A 17,356-nucleotide genomic window follows, 5' to 3' on the forward strand; every position below is an offset into this window, starting at 1 on the left:
CAAACAGACCTGATTCTCACTTTCAGGATGAGTATGTATATCAGAATGCATTTATCCTTTGGTTTCACACTGCAAAATCTTGTGAAATATTTATTGGCTCAAAAAAAAATCACCCCCTGAAGCATAGTTTAGGTTGAAATGTATAGAGAAGATAAAATGAGTATAAAAATGTATGCTTTAGGAAAATTTGTAGGAAACAGTGTATTTTGTGAAGAGAAATAAATGTTTAAAAGATTTTGTGCTTTTCAGAAAGGTTGTACATGGATGTAGAAACAGGACAGAACTATGTTGACTGGGTAACAAAATCACAAGCTTTCTGCTGCATCCTCTTGAACAACAAAGTGTCTGGGCATCTACCAGTTATAGCTACTACTAGTATTGTCTAACCTCCTGTGGATTGCACTTTGTACAATTTGATCAAACAATAGGTAAAGGTAAAGGGACCCCTGACCATTAGGTCCAGTCATGACTGACTCTGAGGTTGCGGCACTCATCTCGCTTTATTGGCCGAGGGAGCTGGCGTACAGCTTCTGGGTCATGTGGCCAGCATGACTAAGCCGCTTCTGGCGAACCAGAGCAGCGCACGGAAATGCCATTTACCTTCCTGCTGGAGCAGTACCTATTTATCTACTTGCACTTTGACATGCTTTCGAACTGCTAGGTTGGCAGGAGCAGGGACCAAGCAACGGGAGCTCACCCTGTCGCAGAGATTTGAACCGCCAACCTTCTGATCGGCAAGTTCTAGGCTCTGTGGTTTAACCCACAGCGCCACCCGCGTCCCAACAATACAGATCAAACAATACAGATAAGTAATAGATGTTTAGGAAGTGGGATAATTAGTTTGCATTGGGAAATGTATCTGGGACGTGCTAATAAAGGGTGGGTTATAAATATAACAGCAGCAGCAGCAGCAGCAGCAGCAGCAGCAACAAATCAGCATGATATGAAGTGCTCAAACAAATTTATTCAGGGTCAAAAGCACAGGATGCATAGAGCCAGCATACTGCTTCTATCTAAGACCTGGCAAAATGGCTAATAACTAATGAGGCTGATACAGCCTTATCTTTAACAGCATAGTGGCAACATAGGGAAACTATTCTGGTTTGCCGCCCGACAATAAATGACATTGATTAATGCTGACCATGCCAGACTAACATTTAAAGGATATTTTATACATCCCACAACTGCTAGAAAGAAGGTACTAAGTACCTTGTCACAGGCAGCTACTGGTGTGGAGTGTAATTCAGTTTAGGCAGGGTACTTCTCTCAGCAAAATTAACTTAAGTCCAGAAACACTGACTTAATTAATTGGTGGATCACACTGAAACTACATTTTACTGGAGTACCAGAACTCAGATTTCAAATGGGACTGATAAAAGGTCATTCAGTAAACTTCAGCAAATGAAACTCTTGCTGTGAATTATTCAATAGCCATCAAGTATTCACATTATCAAGATTTTAATATCCTTCTTCCAATAATAGGCAGCATTCTGCTTACTATATTCATTTTTAAGTTATTAGTTACATTAGGCATTTTTGTAAATGGCGTGGTGAAATGCAAGCAAATCTAATGCTTTTCCATCCACCTCATTAGCAGTCCTTTTACTTCAGAATAGCTAAATTTCCTGCATCTGATGAAAAGGCTAAAATTATAATGTGCTATCAGTTCAGCAATTAAGGAACGAAATATAATTTTCTTTTTGCAATAATACCTAGCTTCTCAGGGGACACTGAAAATGATGGGCCAGATGTGTCTAAGAAATATTGGGCACCTCAGTTGTAGTCACCATAAATTATCATAACCCTGCTCACAAAAAAATCAAAATAAAAAAAAATCCATGAAGGGTGGAGGAATGCATGCAGGTAACAAAAGTTACTTCATTGTAGTTATTACAGTTATTGCTACAACATAATCTTACCCCTACCTCAAATTTCTACTACAGAGGCAAAACAATTCTTGAATCATGGGGCCTTCTCAGCCGCATCCAAGCATTTACAACAGAACTTGTGTGCTTCACAGATAGAAAATCTGACCTATAGCACCAATTTCTGAGCATTAATCTCTCCTTCCCCACAGAAGGCCTCATGATACTTCAAAATGGAAGCCTGAATGATGCTTCACATGAATGCTTCCATATTGAAAGCTTCTCCCTGAATTGTTTGATTTCAAAATGCAGGGAGGCTTACAACATTATTCTTCCACCCTGGATTCTTAAGTGGTATGGTCCCAGGACATACCATGTGCTTTGGTTGAACACCTGATTTGGCCTGAGAGTTACTGAGAAGGGTAAGAGGAATTTCAGGTATGAAAAATGGAGCAAAAGTAACACAGGATAACATTACTACTTTCCTCAGAGCATCCAGAGCTATAAAAGTAAAGTATTAATTGGGAGAAATGCACTCAGTAACTCCAAAAGAGGAAGGAAAACTCCAGTTAAATTGTGTAAAGGTTGGCTGGTTGGGATATTTTTTATTTAGTTTTTGGCAAAATGAAACAAAGCTGAACAAAGTATAGTGAAATTTGACTCCTGCATTCAAGAAAGTATGCAGTATTAAAAACATCATTTCATCATCAATCTATTATTCTGAATAAAGCTGAACTGATGGTACCTCGTGCCACCATTCTAACCTCTCACCCCTATTTTCTGGCAACATACAAAATTTGCTTTAATTACAATGCACATTATAAGCAAACTTCCACAGTCGTGGAATGAAAACTCATACCTGTAATTGCCAAGATAAACTCCATCTGGATTAAGCATCGGCGCAATCTTGAAGACCAAATGATCACGCAACACTTTGGCAATTGGATGTGGACTCACAAGAAAATCAATGATACCTGAGAGAAACAGGGGAAAGAATATTAATTTGCCTTTATTATAAATCAGAAATTCAAAATATGTTATACAATATATATTTAATTCTGGCATTTGGCTGACTAGATTTCACAAAGGCTTTCCATTACCCACACACTAATTTAATAAGAACATAGATTCCGCATATCATAATATTAATATGAAGTAATGAAAGAAATGAGTAAACTTTGGTTTGATTGTACATGTGTAGAAATGGTATTAGTACTGCTTCAGTTCCCACCCCCTTCCTATGTACAGTTTACACACCAACCTTCTCATTCAACCCAAAGTTAAATGCCTATCTAGACTAGAAAAACAAAAACACATTCCAAATTACATAATAAATATTTACATGAAAATTGTTGCATTATAATAAAACTAAAATTCTAAAATTAAAACAAAATACCCAGGATGCTGCTCTGAATGGACAACAGATAATTTATTTTTATTTTTTTATAAAAATTTTATTGAGTTTTCACATTTTTATAGACAAACACACACACAAATAGAAAACAAAACATATATAATTTCATCTCTTACTTTCTTTACCCTCTTTCATTGACTTCCCCACATCTCTCCTTCCCACATCCCAATTTCAATAATTAATTCAGCAAGTTATTTCCTCTTCTCTCTATTATATTATTATTATCTGTTCTTAATATTTAACACTTTTTATTAGGCTCCATTTTACTTATCCAGTTTTTACACATTAGCTCCTTTCTCTAAGGTCGACCTAAATTCTCTCCCACGAATTCCTCCCTTTTTATATTAAACAAAACATATCCAAATTGAAAAATCATAAATCATAAATTTTTACTATTCTACTCTCCCCCTCCCTCCCTGACCCGGTTTCTGTCCCTTCCCAAATCAATATCCTAAAAAGACAGTTTCAGCCCGGATTTCTCACATCCGAGGCTCTTAGGCCCCAGTTAGTCTCTCTCCGTCGGTTTTGTTGCTTGTTGGCCTTCAATTCTCGAAGAGGTTGTGTCCCAAGCTCCCTATTCTTTCCTTCCACCAAATCAGTCAGTAGCAATTGCTGCCAAGGATCTGCCAGTCTCCCATACTCAAACTTAAAGAAGCAGTCCCAATCATGCTTGTTTGTTCTTTTGTATTCCAGTATTTCAGATATTCCAGGGGCTTCTTCCTTTGTCTTTCTCTCCTTTTGCAGATTTATAATCCACTGGTCGTCTTCTTTAATTCCTTTGTTTCCTGAAGCTGCAGGCTTTTGATTAATACTTTCCATCTGAACTTCCTCTCCTTCTTCTTCTTCTTTTTCCCCCATTTCCAAGGCTGTCTCTTCTGTTTCAGCTGCCGGGTTTTTTTCCACCCACTTTGTGTCATCAGCAGAGTTGCTCAATTTAAAGTTCAGAGTCACAAGTTGTTTGTTCATATCCGCACTCTGCTCTTGTAAGATTCCCACGAGAAAAAACATCCTTTCTATCTCTGCCAGTAATTTTCCTTCTGCAGCCATTGCAGTATCTTTTGTTCCCTCCAGGGGGATTACCAGTCCAATAGTTCTTTTCCAACAATCCGTTACTTTATTGTTCAAAATTACTTTGTTTCCAATCAGTTCAGTTTCAATGTATCACCTTTAATCCAGAAAAAATATTCAATATCACAGTTCTAGACTTTAACCGCCCGTTTGACAGCTCTTTTGACAGCTGTCAAACTTTTTTCTCTTTTTCCTCGGGCTCACACGCAGGGCGCTCCCGGGTCCAAAAAGGGGGGGGATTACACAAAAGCTTCTAAAATTCCTCTCTCCTCTCCAGCACAATAACTTTTTAGTCCAATTCGTGCAAGTTGTCTGTCTAAGCACAAAAGTCTTTCCACCTTAGTGCTCCTCTCCTTGCTTAAATCTTTTTGTGGGGGGGGGAGTGTGGACTTCCTTTTAACACATCCCCCGATCGTACTCCAATCAATGGTAAAATTTTAGTGTCGAAATTTCATTTTACTCACGGGTTCTTTGTTTCAGTCCAAATTTCAGGAAGGAAGACAGCGCTCTCCGGCCATGGCTCGCGGCTTCGCTCCGCTGAGGTAGCGATCTACTCTCAGCACCACACCACTCTCCGGTCCTCTCCGTAGCCTTTAAAAAGGCTCTTCGGGGGTCGGGGAGGGCGCTTAAGGTGCCCACCGAGTCACCAAGTCCGCAGGCTTCCGCGCCTGCGGTTTCTGAGGGTCCCCGTGTCGCCGGCACGGCAAGACCCGTCCTCAGCAGAGCCGATTCCCTCCGGAGCTCGGAGGGAATCCGCCATTAGCCGTTCGCGCTATCCCGGAAGTCTCGGACAACAGATAATTTATCTATTTATGTATGAATGTATTTCCCGCCCATCATACAAACAGTGAGGATTGGACATGTAACATCTAATTCCTTAGAAATCAGCACTGGCACACCACAGGGATGTGTGCTAAGTCCCTACCTGTATACATACAATTGTGTATCATCTAACCCATCTACTGCAGCTATTAAGTCTGCAGATGACACCACTATAATGAGTTTAATAACAGGTGGAGACGAATCAGCGTATAGAGGGGAGGTCCAAAAAAATATCTACATGGTGTCTAGGAAACAACTTGCACCTTAATATCAGCAAGACAAAGGAGATGGTATTGGACTTTCGGAGGAAGAGAGGAGAACTAGCCCCGCTGTACATCGGGGAGGGCTGTGTGGAGAGAATCTCTTCCTTTAAATTCCTAGGAGTTTATCTCAGTGAATACCTTACTTGGAAACTAAATACAACCCAGGTGGTTAAGAAAGCCCAACAGAGACTCCATCTCTTCAGAGTATTGCGGAAGAACGATGTCAATCAACATCTGATGATCTCCTTCTACCGGTCAACAATAGAAAGTGTCCTTTCATACTGCATCACAGTGTGGTATGCAAGTTTTACATCATCTGATAGGAAGTGCCTACAGAGGGTGGTGAATACAGCACAATATATTATGGGCTGTCCCGTGAATCTGCTGGATGAAATAGCGGAAGAACGTTGCCTCAGGAGAGAGGAAAAGTCTCAGGGATGATTCACACCCTGGCCGGCACTTTCTTGATCTCCTGCCCTCAGGCAGAAGATATAGAAGCATGATTAGTCGCACCAACAGGGTAAAGAACAGCTTCTATCTGTGGGCTGTTAGGCTGCTGAATGAAAAGATAACAACAGGGCAACTGACTTTTAGGTTTGGTGTGTGTGTGTCAGTAAACGAGGGGAATTAAGACTAAGAGAGCTGAGTGGGGGGGGGGTGCTCATGTAATCTCACTGTATACAAATTGTACAAGTGATAATAAAGTATTTCAATTTCAATATGGCCACACCACAGCTTATAAGATATCAAAATCAATCCAATGAAAAGATATAAAAATACATTAAAAATAAAATGCAATTAAACATTTCAGCAGAACAAAAATCAGTATGCACATATCTGACAACAATATAGATTTCTTCCACATGCTGTATGCATGAGTCAACAAGGGTGCTTTATGGTCACTGCCTCTCTAAAAGCTTTGTACTACTTACTGAAGTTGGTACAGAAGAGATATGTTTCTTGAATCGAATAAATTTAAGTTACTTAGGAGTTATTTAGGCATTACTTAGCTCAAAAATACTCTTTTGTAGCCTATACAATCCAGTAAGCCCAATAATGAAGGCAACTGAAGTCTTGTCAAAGACTAGTTACTGTTGATACTCAAAATATTCAGTTTAACCTAGTTTGACATAGCTAACTTGATATTGCAGAGGTAGGGTTAGGCCATGGCCAGAAGTTTCCCACTGAAGAGACTTATTCAGCCCACCCACTGTCTGCATCTGCCCACATGGGGCTGCCTGCTTTTGCCACTGTTGGTCCTTAAGCACTCCAGAGAGCTATGGGTGGAGTCATGTGGGCTATGAAATTTTCATTGCCTTTTCCATTCCATTCTGCAAAAATTAGAACTTGCTCAGGGTCTGAGGGAGTCTGCTATCTAGCATTTATATTCTGCTTTTTGGATGTGTGATGTTTTATTATGCTTTTATATATGTTGGAAGCAACCCATAGTTGCTGGAGCAACCCAGTCTGATGGATGGGGTACAAATAAAATCATCATCATCATTTGATATCAAGGGAAGTTAGTCACACTATCCTTTTTGTTTAGTTGCTCTGAAAGCACAAATTAAACTTCTAGAAAAACTTACAGAGAGGAGCACCTATGTTTGGTCTCCATAGTCGAAGGCACTTATTATTATTATTATTTTGAATAGCAGTTGCAGGAGAGGAGAGTGCTCTTGTGCTCAGGTCCAAGGTGGTCATTGTGAGAACAAGATGCCTGACTAAATGGGCCATTGGCCTGAGGCAGCAGGCTCTACTTACGCTCTCATTTCTTGGAGAACAATTTAGCAGCTAAAACTAACTGCAAGAGAATGTCACCATAGGGAAGGAAAGAAAGAAATGAATAAGAAAAGCAGAAAGCTGATAAACACAGGAGGTCTTCTAGAAGGTAGGAGAGCTGTACAAACACAAGCCATACCTCCCACCGCTGAATTCTTCAGCTCTCAAGAAGGTTTTCCTGCTTTCCTACCAACTAAGCAGAAGGGAACTTCTCTATAAATAGGATTTGAGATGATATGAGTTCCTTTGTGTTTGCTAGGTCACTCTAGGTTGTCATGTCTTGTAGATTCACTGCTGGGAGGATCTACTGAGCCATTGGGCATATAGCTATAGTTGGCAAGATGACTCATGAGCTCAGGGTGGTGCGGTGGGATGGCCTACACAGGACCTCTTGTGAATGCCCCAGTCTAGGGCATCTGCAAGGCAGCAAGTTGTGCTTCGCTATAGTAAATTTTTCAACAGGTATTCCAATTGTATAATGCAAGGCCACTTTGTATGGGGCCCTGAATATAGTTACACTAGAATACCTATGAATTACATTCACGCAATTAGTATCACATCTAGTTTGGTCCTAAATGAGAAGGTGGAATTTCAACATAATTCATTAAAGGCACAGAAGTTTTCTAATCAAGAGCAAATGCAGTCTTGTGTCTCTAATACTGAACTTGAACCAGGGAAACTAAATTTTCGTTCTGCCATGTATCTCACAAAGTGAGTAGATTTGTGTCTATCACAATCTCTCATCCTAACTTACCATAGAGGTTTTATGCAATGATAAAATCAGATAACCCCATGTAAGCTGCCCTGGGCTATTTAGAGGGAAAGTGCGGTGAAAATGTGGCAAATTACTCTATATATTGCAAAGGCTACTCTGTGAAGCTGAACACTTGTAATGAATTGTCACCTACCAACATGTCTGTCGTTTAATTTCTGTAACAGGTTGGATTAAAGCAAACTGGAAATGAGAATCAAATCTGATCAGCATAACTTCTCTAATGTGCTGTTACACTTTGGAATAATCTCTCCTGGGAAGTAAAGAAAGGCATATGAATAGTTTAAAATAGGAGAGGAAAAAGATCTATGGAATACGAAAGAAATATAACTTCTCACTGTACCTCCAAAATGGGTTGGGCATAGACTAATTGGATGCCTTGGAAAGCCTTCTCTCTCTCTTGTTTTTTATAATACAGTCAACATTTGGTGTTAAACTAATATGCACTGCATGAAAGAACATTAAAAATCCATTTGGCAGAACTGAGGCACATGGCGATGGGAAGGATTCAAAGCAATGCTCTCTCAAAACTGACCAATTTTGGCATAATGAATGTTTGCTTTATACACAACAGATCTAAGCGGTTACAGTGGCAGAAATGGAGAAAACCATTTCAGTGCAAGTATTGTGGGGTAAAGATGATGTTACAGATGCATCACTTTCCTCAACAATACAAGTATCCATAAAACATGCTGTTTCTGCGTTTCCAATTATTCTGCGTTAAAAACTGGGACCATATACATCTGCCTTATTTGAACTACATTTCCCAAATGTTTTTCCCATTATGTTTTCCTTTTTCACTGAAAGGTTTTGAGACAAAAGAAATTGCTGAGAGGATGGGGAAATAGGCATATATATATATATATATCTCCAGCTTCAAGAAAAACAAAAACAAACATTATGACAGCCTTCAGTGAAGATTGTATCTTAAAACCTTTATAGCAAAAGTCAAAGGCAAATCTCAGTTCTAAAGACAAGAAAGAAATGGTCTATTGATCATCATGACAAAGATGCAAATGAAACCTTCCTTATATGTATGTTAATACCCCACAATCAAATTATAGTGAGGACTCAGTCAGTATTATTATCTCAAAGCTTTTCTTTCAGATGAAGATGATAGCCTTCAGATCAAGAAGGTTTAAAACTAAAATAATTTGCTTGTTGTGGTAATTAATCAATGCAAACTAAAACTTACATCTTCTATAATAAGCAAGAGACATATCTTGTATTTCGTTAAACCAAGGTGAAGAATCTGCCAGAAACCAGATCCATTTAATATAATTTACTTGAAGACAGACACTGTGATAGAACAGATGCCCTAATTTATTTGTTGGTCCTTCTATTAGAATAACAGTTTGCTGGTAAACAGGAAGACTAATGATGCCAGTCACCCTTGTTAGTGGCTAATAATTGCTTAATTTGTCCACTAATTGACCTATGCTACTGTTGAGGCGTTGGACCGTGTTGCAGTGCTGGAAGAAAACAAGACCACTATAATGTTACCTCTGAGAATGACTTCTGGAAATGGAACTACTTGTTGCAATATATTTTCTCTTCACAGATGAGCAGATTAATTGGGTTGCCAATTAGTGCCCTATTTTTTAAAAAAATAATAATAAATGTATTCCCATATATTTGTTTGGATTTTGGAATTATTACACGCTCCTGGTCAAATGGTGTGATCCAGTTTGAATCAGCAAACCAAACATGATATATAAATAAGTTAGTTTTGAAAGAAGGAGGGGGAAAAGATGTCTTGATGGCTAAAAGATCAATTCCTCAAACTACCATTCAGTTCTGGATGAATTTATACAGGTCCAGCCCTCCCATGCAGCTGGGTTGAGTGCCCTGCTTCAGGTAGTGCCATGGGGTGGGAACTGTTGTTTGGGTAGAACAAAACCCAGTATGGATTGAGAGCACTATTTGGGCTCTGCTTATGGGAACAAAATGTATTGGGCTTGTACTGCTCTGATACATATGCATAGCTCTGCTGGATACTTCTTTATTTATGTCAGTAAAAGAACTGTATCTATATGCAGAATGTGATATCCAACATCACTCGAATGGACTTCCACTCAGGTTACTGGACCTCTTTCCTCTCCTCCCCCATGTGCCCCACATCTGCTCAGGAGCATTTCCCAACCCTCCAAAGAATATTTGGGGGGCAAATGGGCAGCTGGAGGGGAAAGGAAAGGAACTGAGAGGGAGGTCATTCCACTCATGGATGTCTATTCCACTTGCAGGGAGACATAACTGGCTATAACTCACATATTTTTGTGAACATATATTTGCTTCCTCCATTGGAATGAATGGAAAATCACATGCAAAAATAAAATATAATAACACCACAGCTGTTCTTTTGGTAATATCCAAATAAAACTTGGAAGAAACCAATGGAAATTCAAAAAGAAAACAGCTCTCTATTGCATTGCTAGACTCAAGCATAAATAACCAACATTCTTTCAGCTCAGACAGGATCAATTAGGATAATCTGAAATATATTACTGTCTGGTTGCATATGCAAAAGAATGCATGAGTTGCTTCTCAGGACATCAAGTTACTGCTGGTACTAAATTCAAGATTGCCCTGTTCTTATTGCATAAGAACTATAAGATACGGTAAGATACTGAAAAATGTTGTGGATAGCCAACTAGTCTTCTAGGAGATTTACCTAAGACCAGAATTAAATAGTGAGGATTTTCAAAGCAGTGCTCAATACAGTCTTTTTTTATGGCACCTCCACATCACACTCATGCCTATCCCAAATCCATGGACTCAGAAAAAGGTTTGGAAGCAAAAAGTGAGCGTATTAGATATGCTTGAGCCACAACTACTGAAAACCATATTGTGTTATAGGCTGGCACAACATACAATAGTAATAATATAGGCACAGATTCAAATGCAGCTTCAGATTCCATTGTTACTGTAATAAATAAATAAATATACATAGAATAATTTATTAGAGCTAACACAGAAGTGGTACTTCAGTCAAATTCACAGCAAGCTTTGCAAATTTTGTAAGCCAATAGTCTGATTTATTACAGAGGCGATGGGCAGTATCAAAATAATTACGCTTTATTTCTTTGCTGCCCTCCTTCTTCAAACAGTCTACTAACTGTACACAAAAAAGTGTGTGCGGAGGGAGAGACACACAGACATAGTTTTACCCTCCTAATGCTTCGAACAGATTCAGGCTTCTCTACAACTTTGGTGTCAGACATGTGATATTGCCTGTTGATCTCTTGTATTTCCCTTTGTAGTGTTCCTTGATCTATGACCAAAACTTTGTTGTAAAAATTATACATCTTACCTATTCAGGTTGCTCACACTAAACGTATCCCATGGTTTCACCATTCCTTCTGTATGCTCCTAACACATTGAATTCCTTCACATTAATGCTGGCATACCCACCCACCCCACTCACACACGAAAACAAAGATCGCCACAGCCAATCACAAACAAACAACCACACCCTAGGCCAACCCCAACCTCTCTCACCACCAAAGGAACACAAGTGAACAGCAGAGAACCTGCACAAGCAACGCTGACACCAAACCCTACATACATTCAGCAAAATCGAAACATCACCACCCGACCCCACCCCTACCCATCTCCCCCCCCCTCCACCCCTTTTCTTCCTAATGTCTCAACAAATGAAACTGATTTGTAAAAATGTTACATGGAAAAAATACAAGAGACATTACACATACTTCTGTAAAACAAGAAAATCTTTAATAAAAAAAATATATAATGCTGGCATGCCCTCTCTTTCAAGTGCCTCTTAAAATATTCCAGAAAACCTTTCATACACTGCACTTAAGCTATGTGCTGTGGAGAGGAGCATTTCTTCATATATATATATATATATGCTTCAGCTATTATATCTTCTTTCTCCTTTGGTCCTAACTGAGGTACTTTAACTGCACTCAACTGTACACAGTACATTTCTCAGGACAGAGACCATGCTCTTAGTTCATATAGAACCTTCGGCTGATTAACATTCTAAAATGTGTTTGTGGGAGGGGAGTTTATTGTTTTGTTTTTGTTTCCTTATGCATTTTGTGTTCTCATTTTGTATTTTTATGTTGTGCACTGTGATCTTTGGATGAAGGGCAGCATACAAATTTAAGAAATATAAATAAACAAATAAATATAAATCAATATTCCATGTGTGAACCACTACAATAACAACATCCTCTATTTTCGCCTTAATTATTTGGAAAATCAAAACCAAATATATGGGTAATGCCAGTATTAAACACATTTCTGTGCACAATGCATATTCACCACAGCGCTGTTCACTGGAATAACTCATTGAAGCCCCTGTCCTGAAGTTTTTCTGATATACATTCAAAATGAATGTTGATAAATGACCCATGTTGGCTAGTATAATAGATATCAACAAGATCAAGCATTGTGCTGTCATGGGAATTTTCTCTAGAAAGGATGATTGCCCCAAAGAATCCATAATGGAAGGTCAATGTGAATGCTAACACTACTTATTTTAGGCATGGGGGGGTCCTGCTACCAAGTTTATATTTTTTAAAAAATAGTTAAGTTGTGTGAGAGACAAGTTGTAGAAAAATTTGTGAGGAAAGGTGAAGTTCAATGTTTATTTTAAATATTTTACCAAGGGTTGTTTTATTTAGCACACACAACACTACTATTTAATATTTCAGAGGACATGTGTTGTCTAGCCTGCCTTTCTATTAGTAGGTTTTTGCTGACATGCAAAATTAATATAAACATGCATCTGTTTTCAAATCGTAAGCTCCTTGGGTCAAGGCCTCCCATTCTTTAAGCAAAATTATCATCAGTATACAGTATGCACTGTTAAGGAAAAAATCTTTAATACCTTTTCAGATAAGCCACTGACAGAACTGACTATGCACTGGAAAGAAGGAAGAAGATAGTAAATTCAGTCCACCCCATGAGGAAAGCAAAGTCTTGATTTATGTCATCATCATGTATTCTACATTCAGAAAACTCTCACAAAAATAGAATCTGCACGCCAGTCAAGCTATCAGCTGTGTTCTGGTTTTGTGGTTCCTCTGCCGAAGCAGGTATGCAGTGAACAATATCATTAGACAAATTCAATAATTACCAAGCCAACATTGTGGAATCACAGGAATGTGACCTCTAAGGTCATCAAGTTCATTTAAGGCTGTAACATTTAATCAATTAGTCAGTTAGATTTAATTAAAAACTTTTGAACAGTTAAAATTAATCAAGGAGAAGGCTTTTCTTTTTTTTAAAAAAAAAAAGTTAATTACTTTTTAACAACAGCATTTACAAAACCGGTAGATGTCAGGTGCCATCTTAGAAGAGGTATCTCCCTCTTATTTGCCACACAGAAGGAAATCTATTTTCTAAGGTGGTGATTGCAGTAGCCCATGTGCACATCATCTGAACAAGGTAGGATAAAGCAGTCCCTTCAGAACTAATATTTTTACTCAAATGCACAGACTAATTGATTAAAACCCATGTGATCAATTGGCTATAGATTTCTTTATTCAGGCAATAGTCCTAAGTCCATTATATAAACCGCACGATGTGTCGTATTGTGATACATCCTTTGGGTTAAACTAATGTAAGTTGCCAGTGCTAGATCAAAGGCATCAATAAACTAGAGAACCTAGAAGAAGAAAAGAGCAGAAAAGCAGAGTGAGAGGACTCTATTAATTGAAAAGCTCCAACTTCAATCATTATTAGAGCTTGAAAGATTAGCTTAATTACAGTTAAAAACATTCTTCCATCAAATGATCAAGGGATTGCCCAGTGGTTATATCCAAGGAGTGCAGAGTGGTGTGCATACTCCTATTTCCCCTGTTCATGTATTGAGGTAGATTTGGCTGAAAGGTGGTGACTGGACAAAGGACACCCAATCAGCTTGGGTTTTCCCAATCCTAGTCCAACGTTCTGATCCCCACACCACACTGATTTTCTAGAAAGCTACTTACTCTACAGCTGGGCTGTTACATGGATGACAGATCTGGTTTTAGGCTACATAGCCCATGATGGCTGGTTGATGATTTCTTGATGGAAGGTAATAAAATGAATGGGTTTTTTCACAACTGGTATTCTCTCTCTCTCTAAGCGTTTTTAAGGAGATAGCAACCAGAGCTTAAGAAGATGACACTCCTCCAGCTGAATAGAGGGGTGTATGAGGGAGGAGTGGAAATAATTTGGAGGAGACCGTAGTGCATATTGGTTTGGAGCTTAAACATATTTTGGGGGTGTGTGCAGTGCATACCTCAGGATCCGATGTTGGGTAACTGCTCTGTTGCTTTATAGGAGTACCTGGTATTTGCTTCCACTTATACTCTGCTTCTATATTTGCTGGGGGCGGGGAAGCAATTATCACAAAATCACTGAAAGTGTTTAGTGCGCTCCCAGACAAAGAAAGTAAGGCCCATGTGTCATGTGTGACTGCATTTACGTAAGTCGCCGCAAAATAGATAGATAGATGATAGATAGATAGCTAGAGCTAGCTAGATAGATGATAGATAGATGATAGATAGATAGATAGATAGATAGATAGATGATAGATAGATAGATAGATAGATATAGATGATAGATAGATAGATGATAGATAGATAGATAGATAGATGATAGATAGATAGATGATAGATAGATAGATAGATAGATAGATAGATAGATAGATAGATAGATAGATAGATAGATATAGATAGATGATAGATAGATAGATAGATAGATGATAGATAGATAGATAGATAGATAGATAGATAGATAGATAGATGATAGATAGATAGATAGATAGATAGATAGATGATAGATAGATAGATAGATAGATGATAGATAGATCTTGCTGCTCAAAAGCTTGGCGGTTCGAATCCCCGCGACGGGGTGAGCTCCCGTTGCTCAGTCCCTGCTCCTGCCAACCTAGCAGTTCGAAAGCATGTCAAAGTGCAAGTAGATAAATAGATACTGCTCCAGGGGGAAGGTAAACGGTGTTTCCGTGCGCTGCTCTGGTTCGCCAGAAGCAGCTTAGTCATGCTGGCCACATGACCTGGAAGCTGTACGCTGGCTCCCTTGGCCAATAAAGCGAGATGAGCGCCGCAACCCCAGAATCGGCCACAACTGGACCTAATGGTCAGGGGTCCCTTTACCTTTTAGCTGTTTCAAAATTCTGCAGCTGCAGTTTGGAGCTTTTTGCTACTCTTGTGCCTTTAACTGTTATTGACTGGGGTATTCTGATAGAGTGCCATTGCACACATGTTCTTCTGGATACAGGCATCTGGTTAGCCATTGTGAAAAACAGTATGCTGTACTGGATGGGCCATTGGCCTGATCCAGCAGTCTCTCCTGTCCTTATCAATTGATTTCGATGAAGGCAGAAAACTAACCTAAAATATAAATAATAAATAAATACATCCTGAGCCTTAAGCCACCACACTGGATACTGAACTTGAGTTCCCTGAAGCTAATGACATGTATCTACCTTGACTGCATCTTGCCTTTAAATGCACAATTCTCAGAAGCAGGAATCACATTCAACTCTCGCACTACTTCAGTAGTGACAGGTGGTAGACAAACTTCCAGTACTGGAGAGAGAACTCTTCTAAGCCCACAGCAAATAAGTATCTTAAAGAGTTTTAATCTCACGGCAAGAGAAAACCAGCTGGATAAGATAATTACATATGACAGAAAGGATGGCAGTCAATCAAGGGCATATCGAGCAGCAAAGACAGGTACATATGCTTCATGATATATAGCCACTCATGACTTAATTTCAACTTAATGATTATTTTTTTTAAAAAAAGAAACATGAACCAACTGAAACTGTTAGAAGACTTACTGCTACGCATAGTGCACTACTTATCTCTTAACTAAAAGGCAGCTTAATAAAAACCCCAATGCTTATGTTGTTGTTGTTGTTGTTGTTGTTGTTTAGTCATTTAGTCATGTCCAATTCTTCGTGACCCCATGGACCAGAGCACACCAGGCACTCCTGTCTTCCACTGCCTCCCACAGTTTGGTCAAACTCACGCTGGTAGCTTCGAGAACACTGTCCAACCATCTCGTCCTCTGTCGTCCCCTTCTCCTTGTGCCCTCAATCTTTCCCAACATCAGGGTCTTTTCCAGGGAGTCTTCTCTTCTCATGAGGTGGCCAAAGTATTGGATCTGTCCTTCCAGTGAGTACTCAGGGCTGATTTCCTTAAGAATGGAGAGGTTTAACCTTTCCTTAAGAATGGAGAGGTTTGACCTTCTTGCAGTCCATGGGACTCTCAAGAGTCTCCCAATGCTTATATTTTAAGATAAATATTAGTAAAATGCTCTCCTCAAATTTTGTTCATTTACATGCTGATGCTGTTTTCTTATAATACGTTTGGACACATAACTTGGTAGGCACTGAACAACAATGGGCTCAGGTCAGAACCCTGCGGCACCCCACTTGTCTCTTTTTTCCAGGATGACGAGGAACCATTAATGAGCACTCTTTGGGTTTGGTCAACTGGCTACAAATCCACCTAACAGTTACCTTGTTCAACCCACATTTTACCAGTTTCCTCGTGAGAATACCATGGGGGACTATGTCAAAAGCCTTACTGAAATCAAGATACACGATGCCCACAGCATTTCCCTGATCTACCAAGTTTGTAATTCCATCAAAAAAAAGGAATCAGATTGGTCTGGCATGACTTATTTTTGAGAAACCCATGCTGGGTCTTAGTAATCACAGCATCCTTTTCTAAATGCTCATGGACCTTACCATCCCTTTTCCTATCTTGGGCTGCAGCTCCCTTCTAACATCATTTATTCTGTTATCACCAGGTTGGGCATCCCTTATTTTGTGAAGAATAACACAAAATAAAAACAAATGCAGATGCTATTGGTTGCTGTCATAGCATTCTTCAGCAACTGTGCTTAAAATTTAGGGTTTGATTTTATAGATCCTATGTGCTATCTTAGTGATTGGCATGATGAAAGATAAGCTGCCCTGGGGACCCTTTGAAGTATAACTCTTTAAAAGGTACACATTTCAAAAATAAAAATAGAAAAAATAAAAAACAATGACTAACTAGCAGGAAACCTTATACCATTATGAAATACGACATGATTATCATAAACATGGCCCAGTCAAAACTGAGTCACTAACCTCAATGGAAAAGTTAAACACATTTCAGATTTCTTCTACTGAATCCCATATGACTCAAACATGCTAAATCTGGGCAGAAGCTAAAGAGGAGAAGCTAACATGGTTCCCTCCATAAATCATTGCATTCTAAACTCCTGTTGTCCCTGATCATTGGTCATGATGGCTGGGGCTGGTTCCTCATTGCTTCTTCAGCTTTAAAAACCTGGTCAATTAAACATTATAAATATTTTGAATACATAAAAATCCAGCTAT

General features: G+C 39.0%; 1 protein-coding gene across 1 annotated transcript in view; it reads right to left on the bottom strand.

Moving 5' to 3' along the window:
• The window catches only part of BEND5 (BEN domain containing 5), a 733,046-nt gene that overhangs the window by 138,578 nt on the left and 577,112 nt on the right, over positions 1–17,356 (bottom strand). The window contains exon 8 of the mRNA XM_081913981.1: positions 2,725–2,839. Within this exon, the coding sequence (XP_081770107.1) occupies positions 2,725–2,839 (115 nt within the window). The remainder of the gene's footprint in view (positions 1–2,724; positions 2,840–17,356) is intronic.

This window comes from Podarcis melisellensis (assembly GCF_964234715.1).
Source record: "Podarcis melisellensis genome assembly, chromosome: 6".
In the NCBI taxonomy this organism is placed as follows: domain Eukaryota; kingdom Metazoa; phylum Chordata; class Lepidosauria; order Squamata; family Lacertidae; genus Podarcis; species Podarcis melisellensis.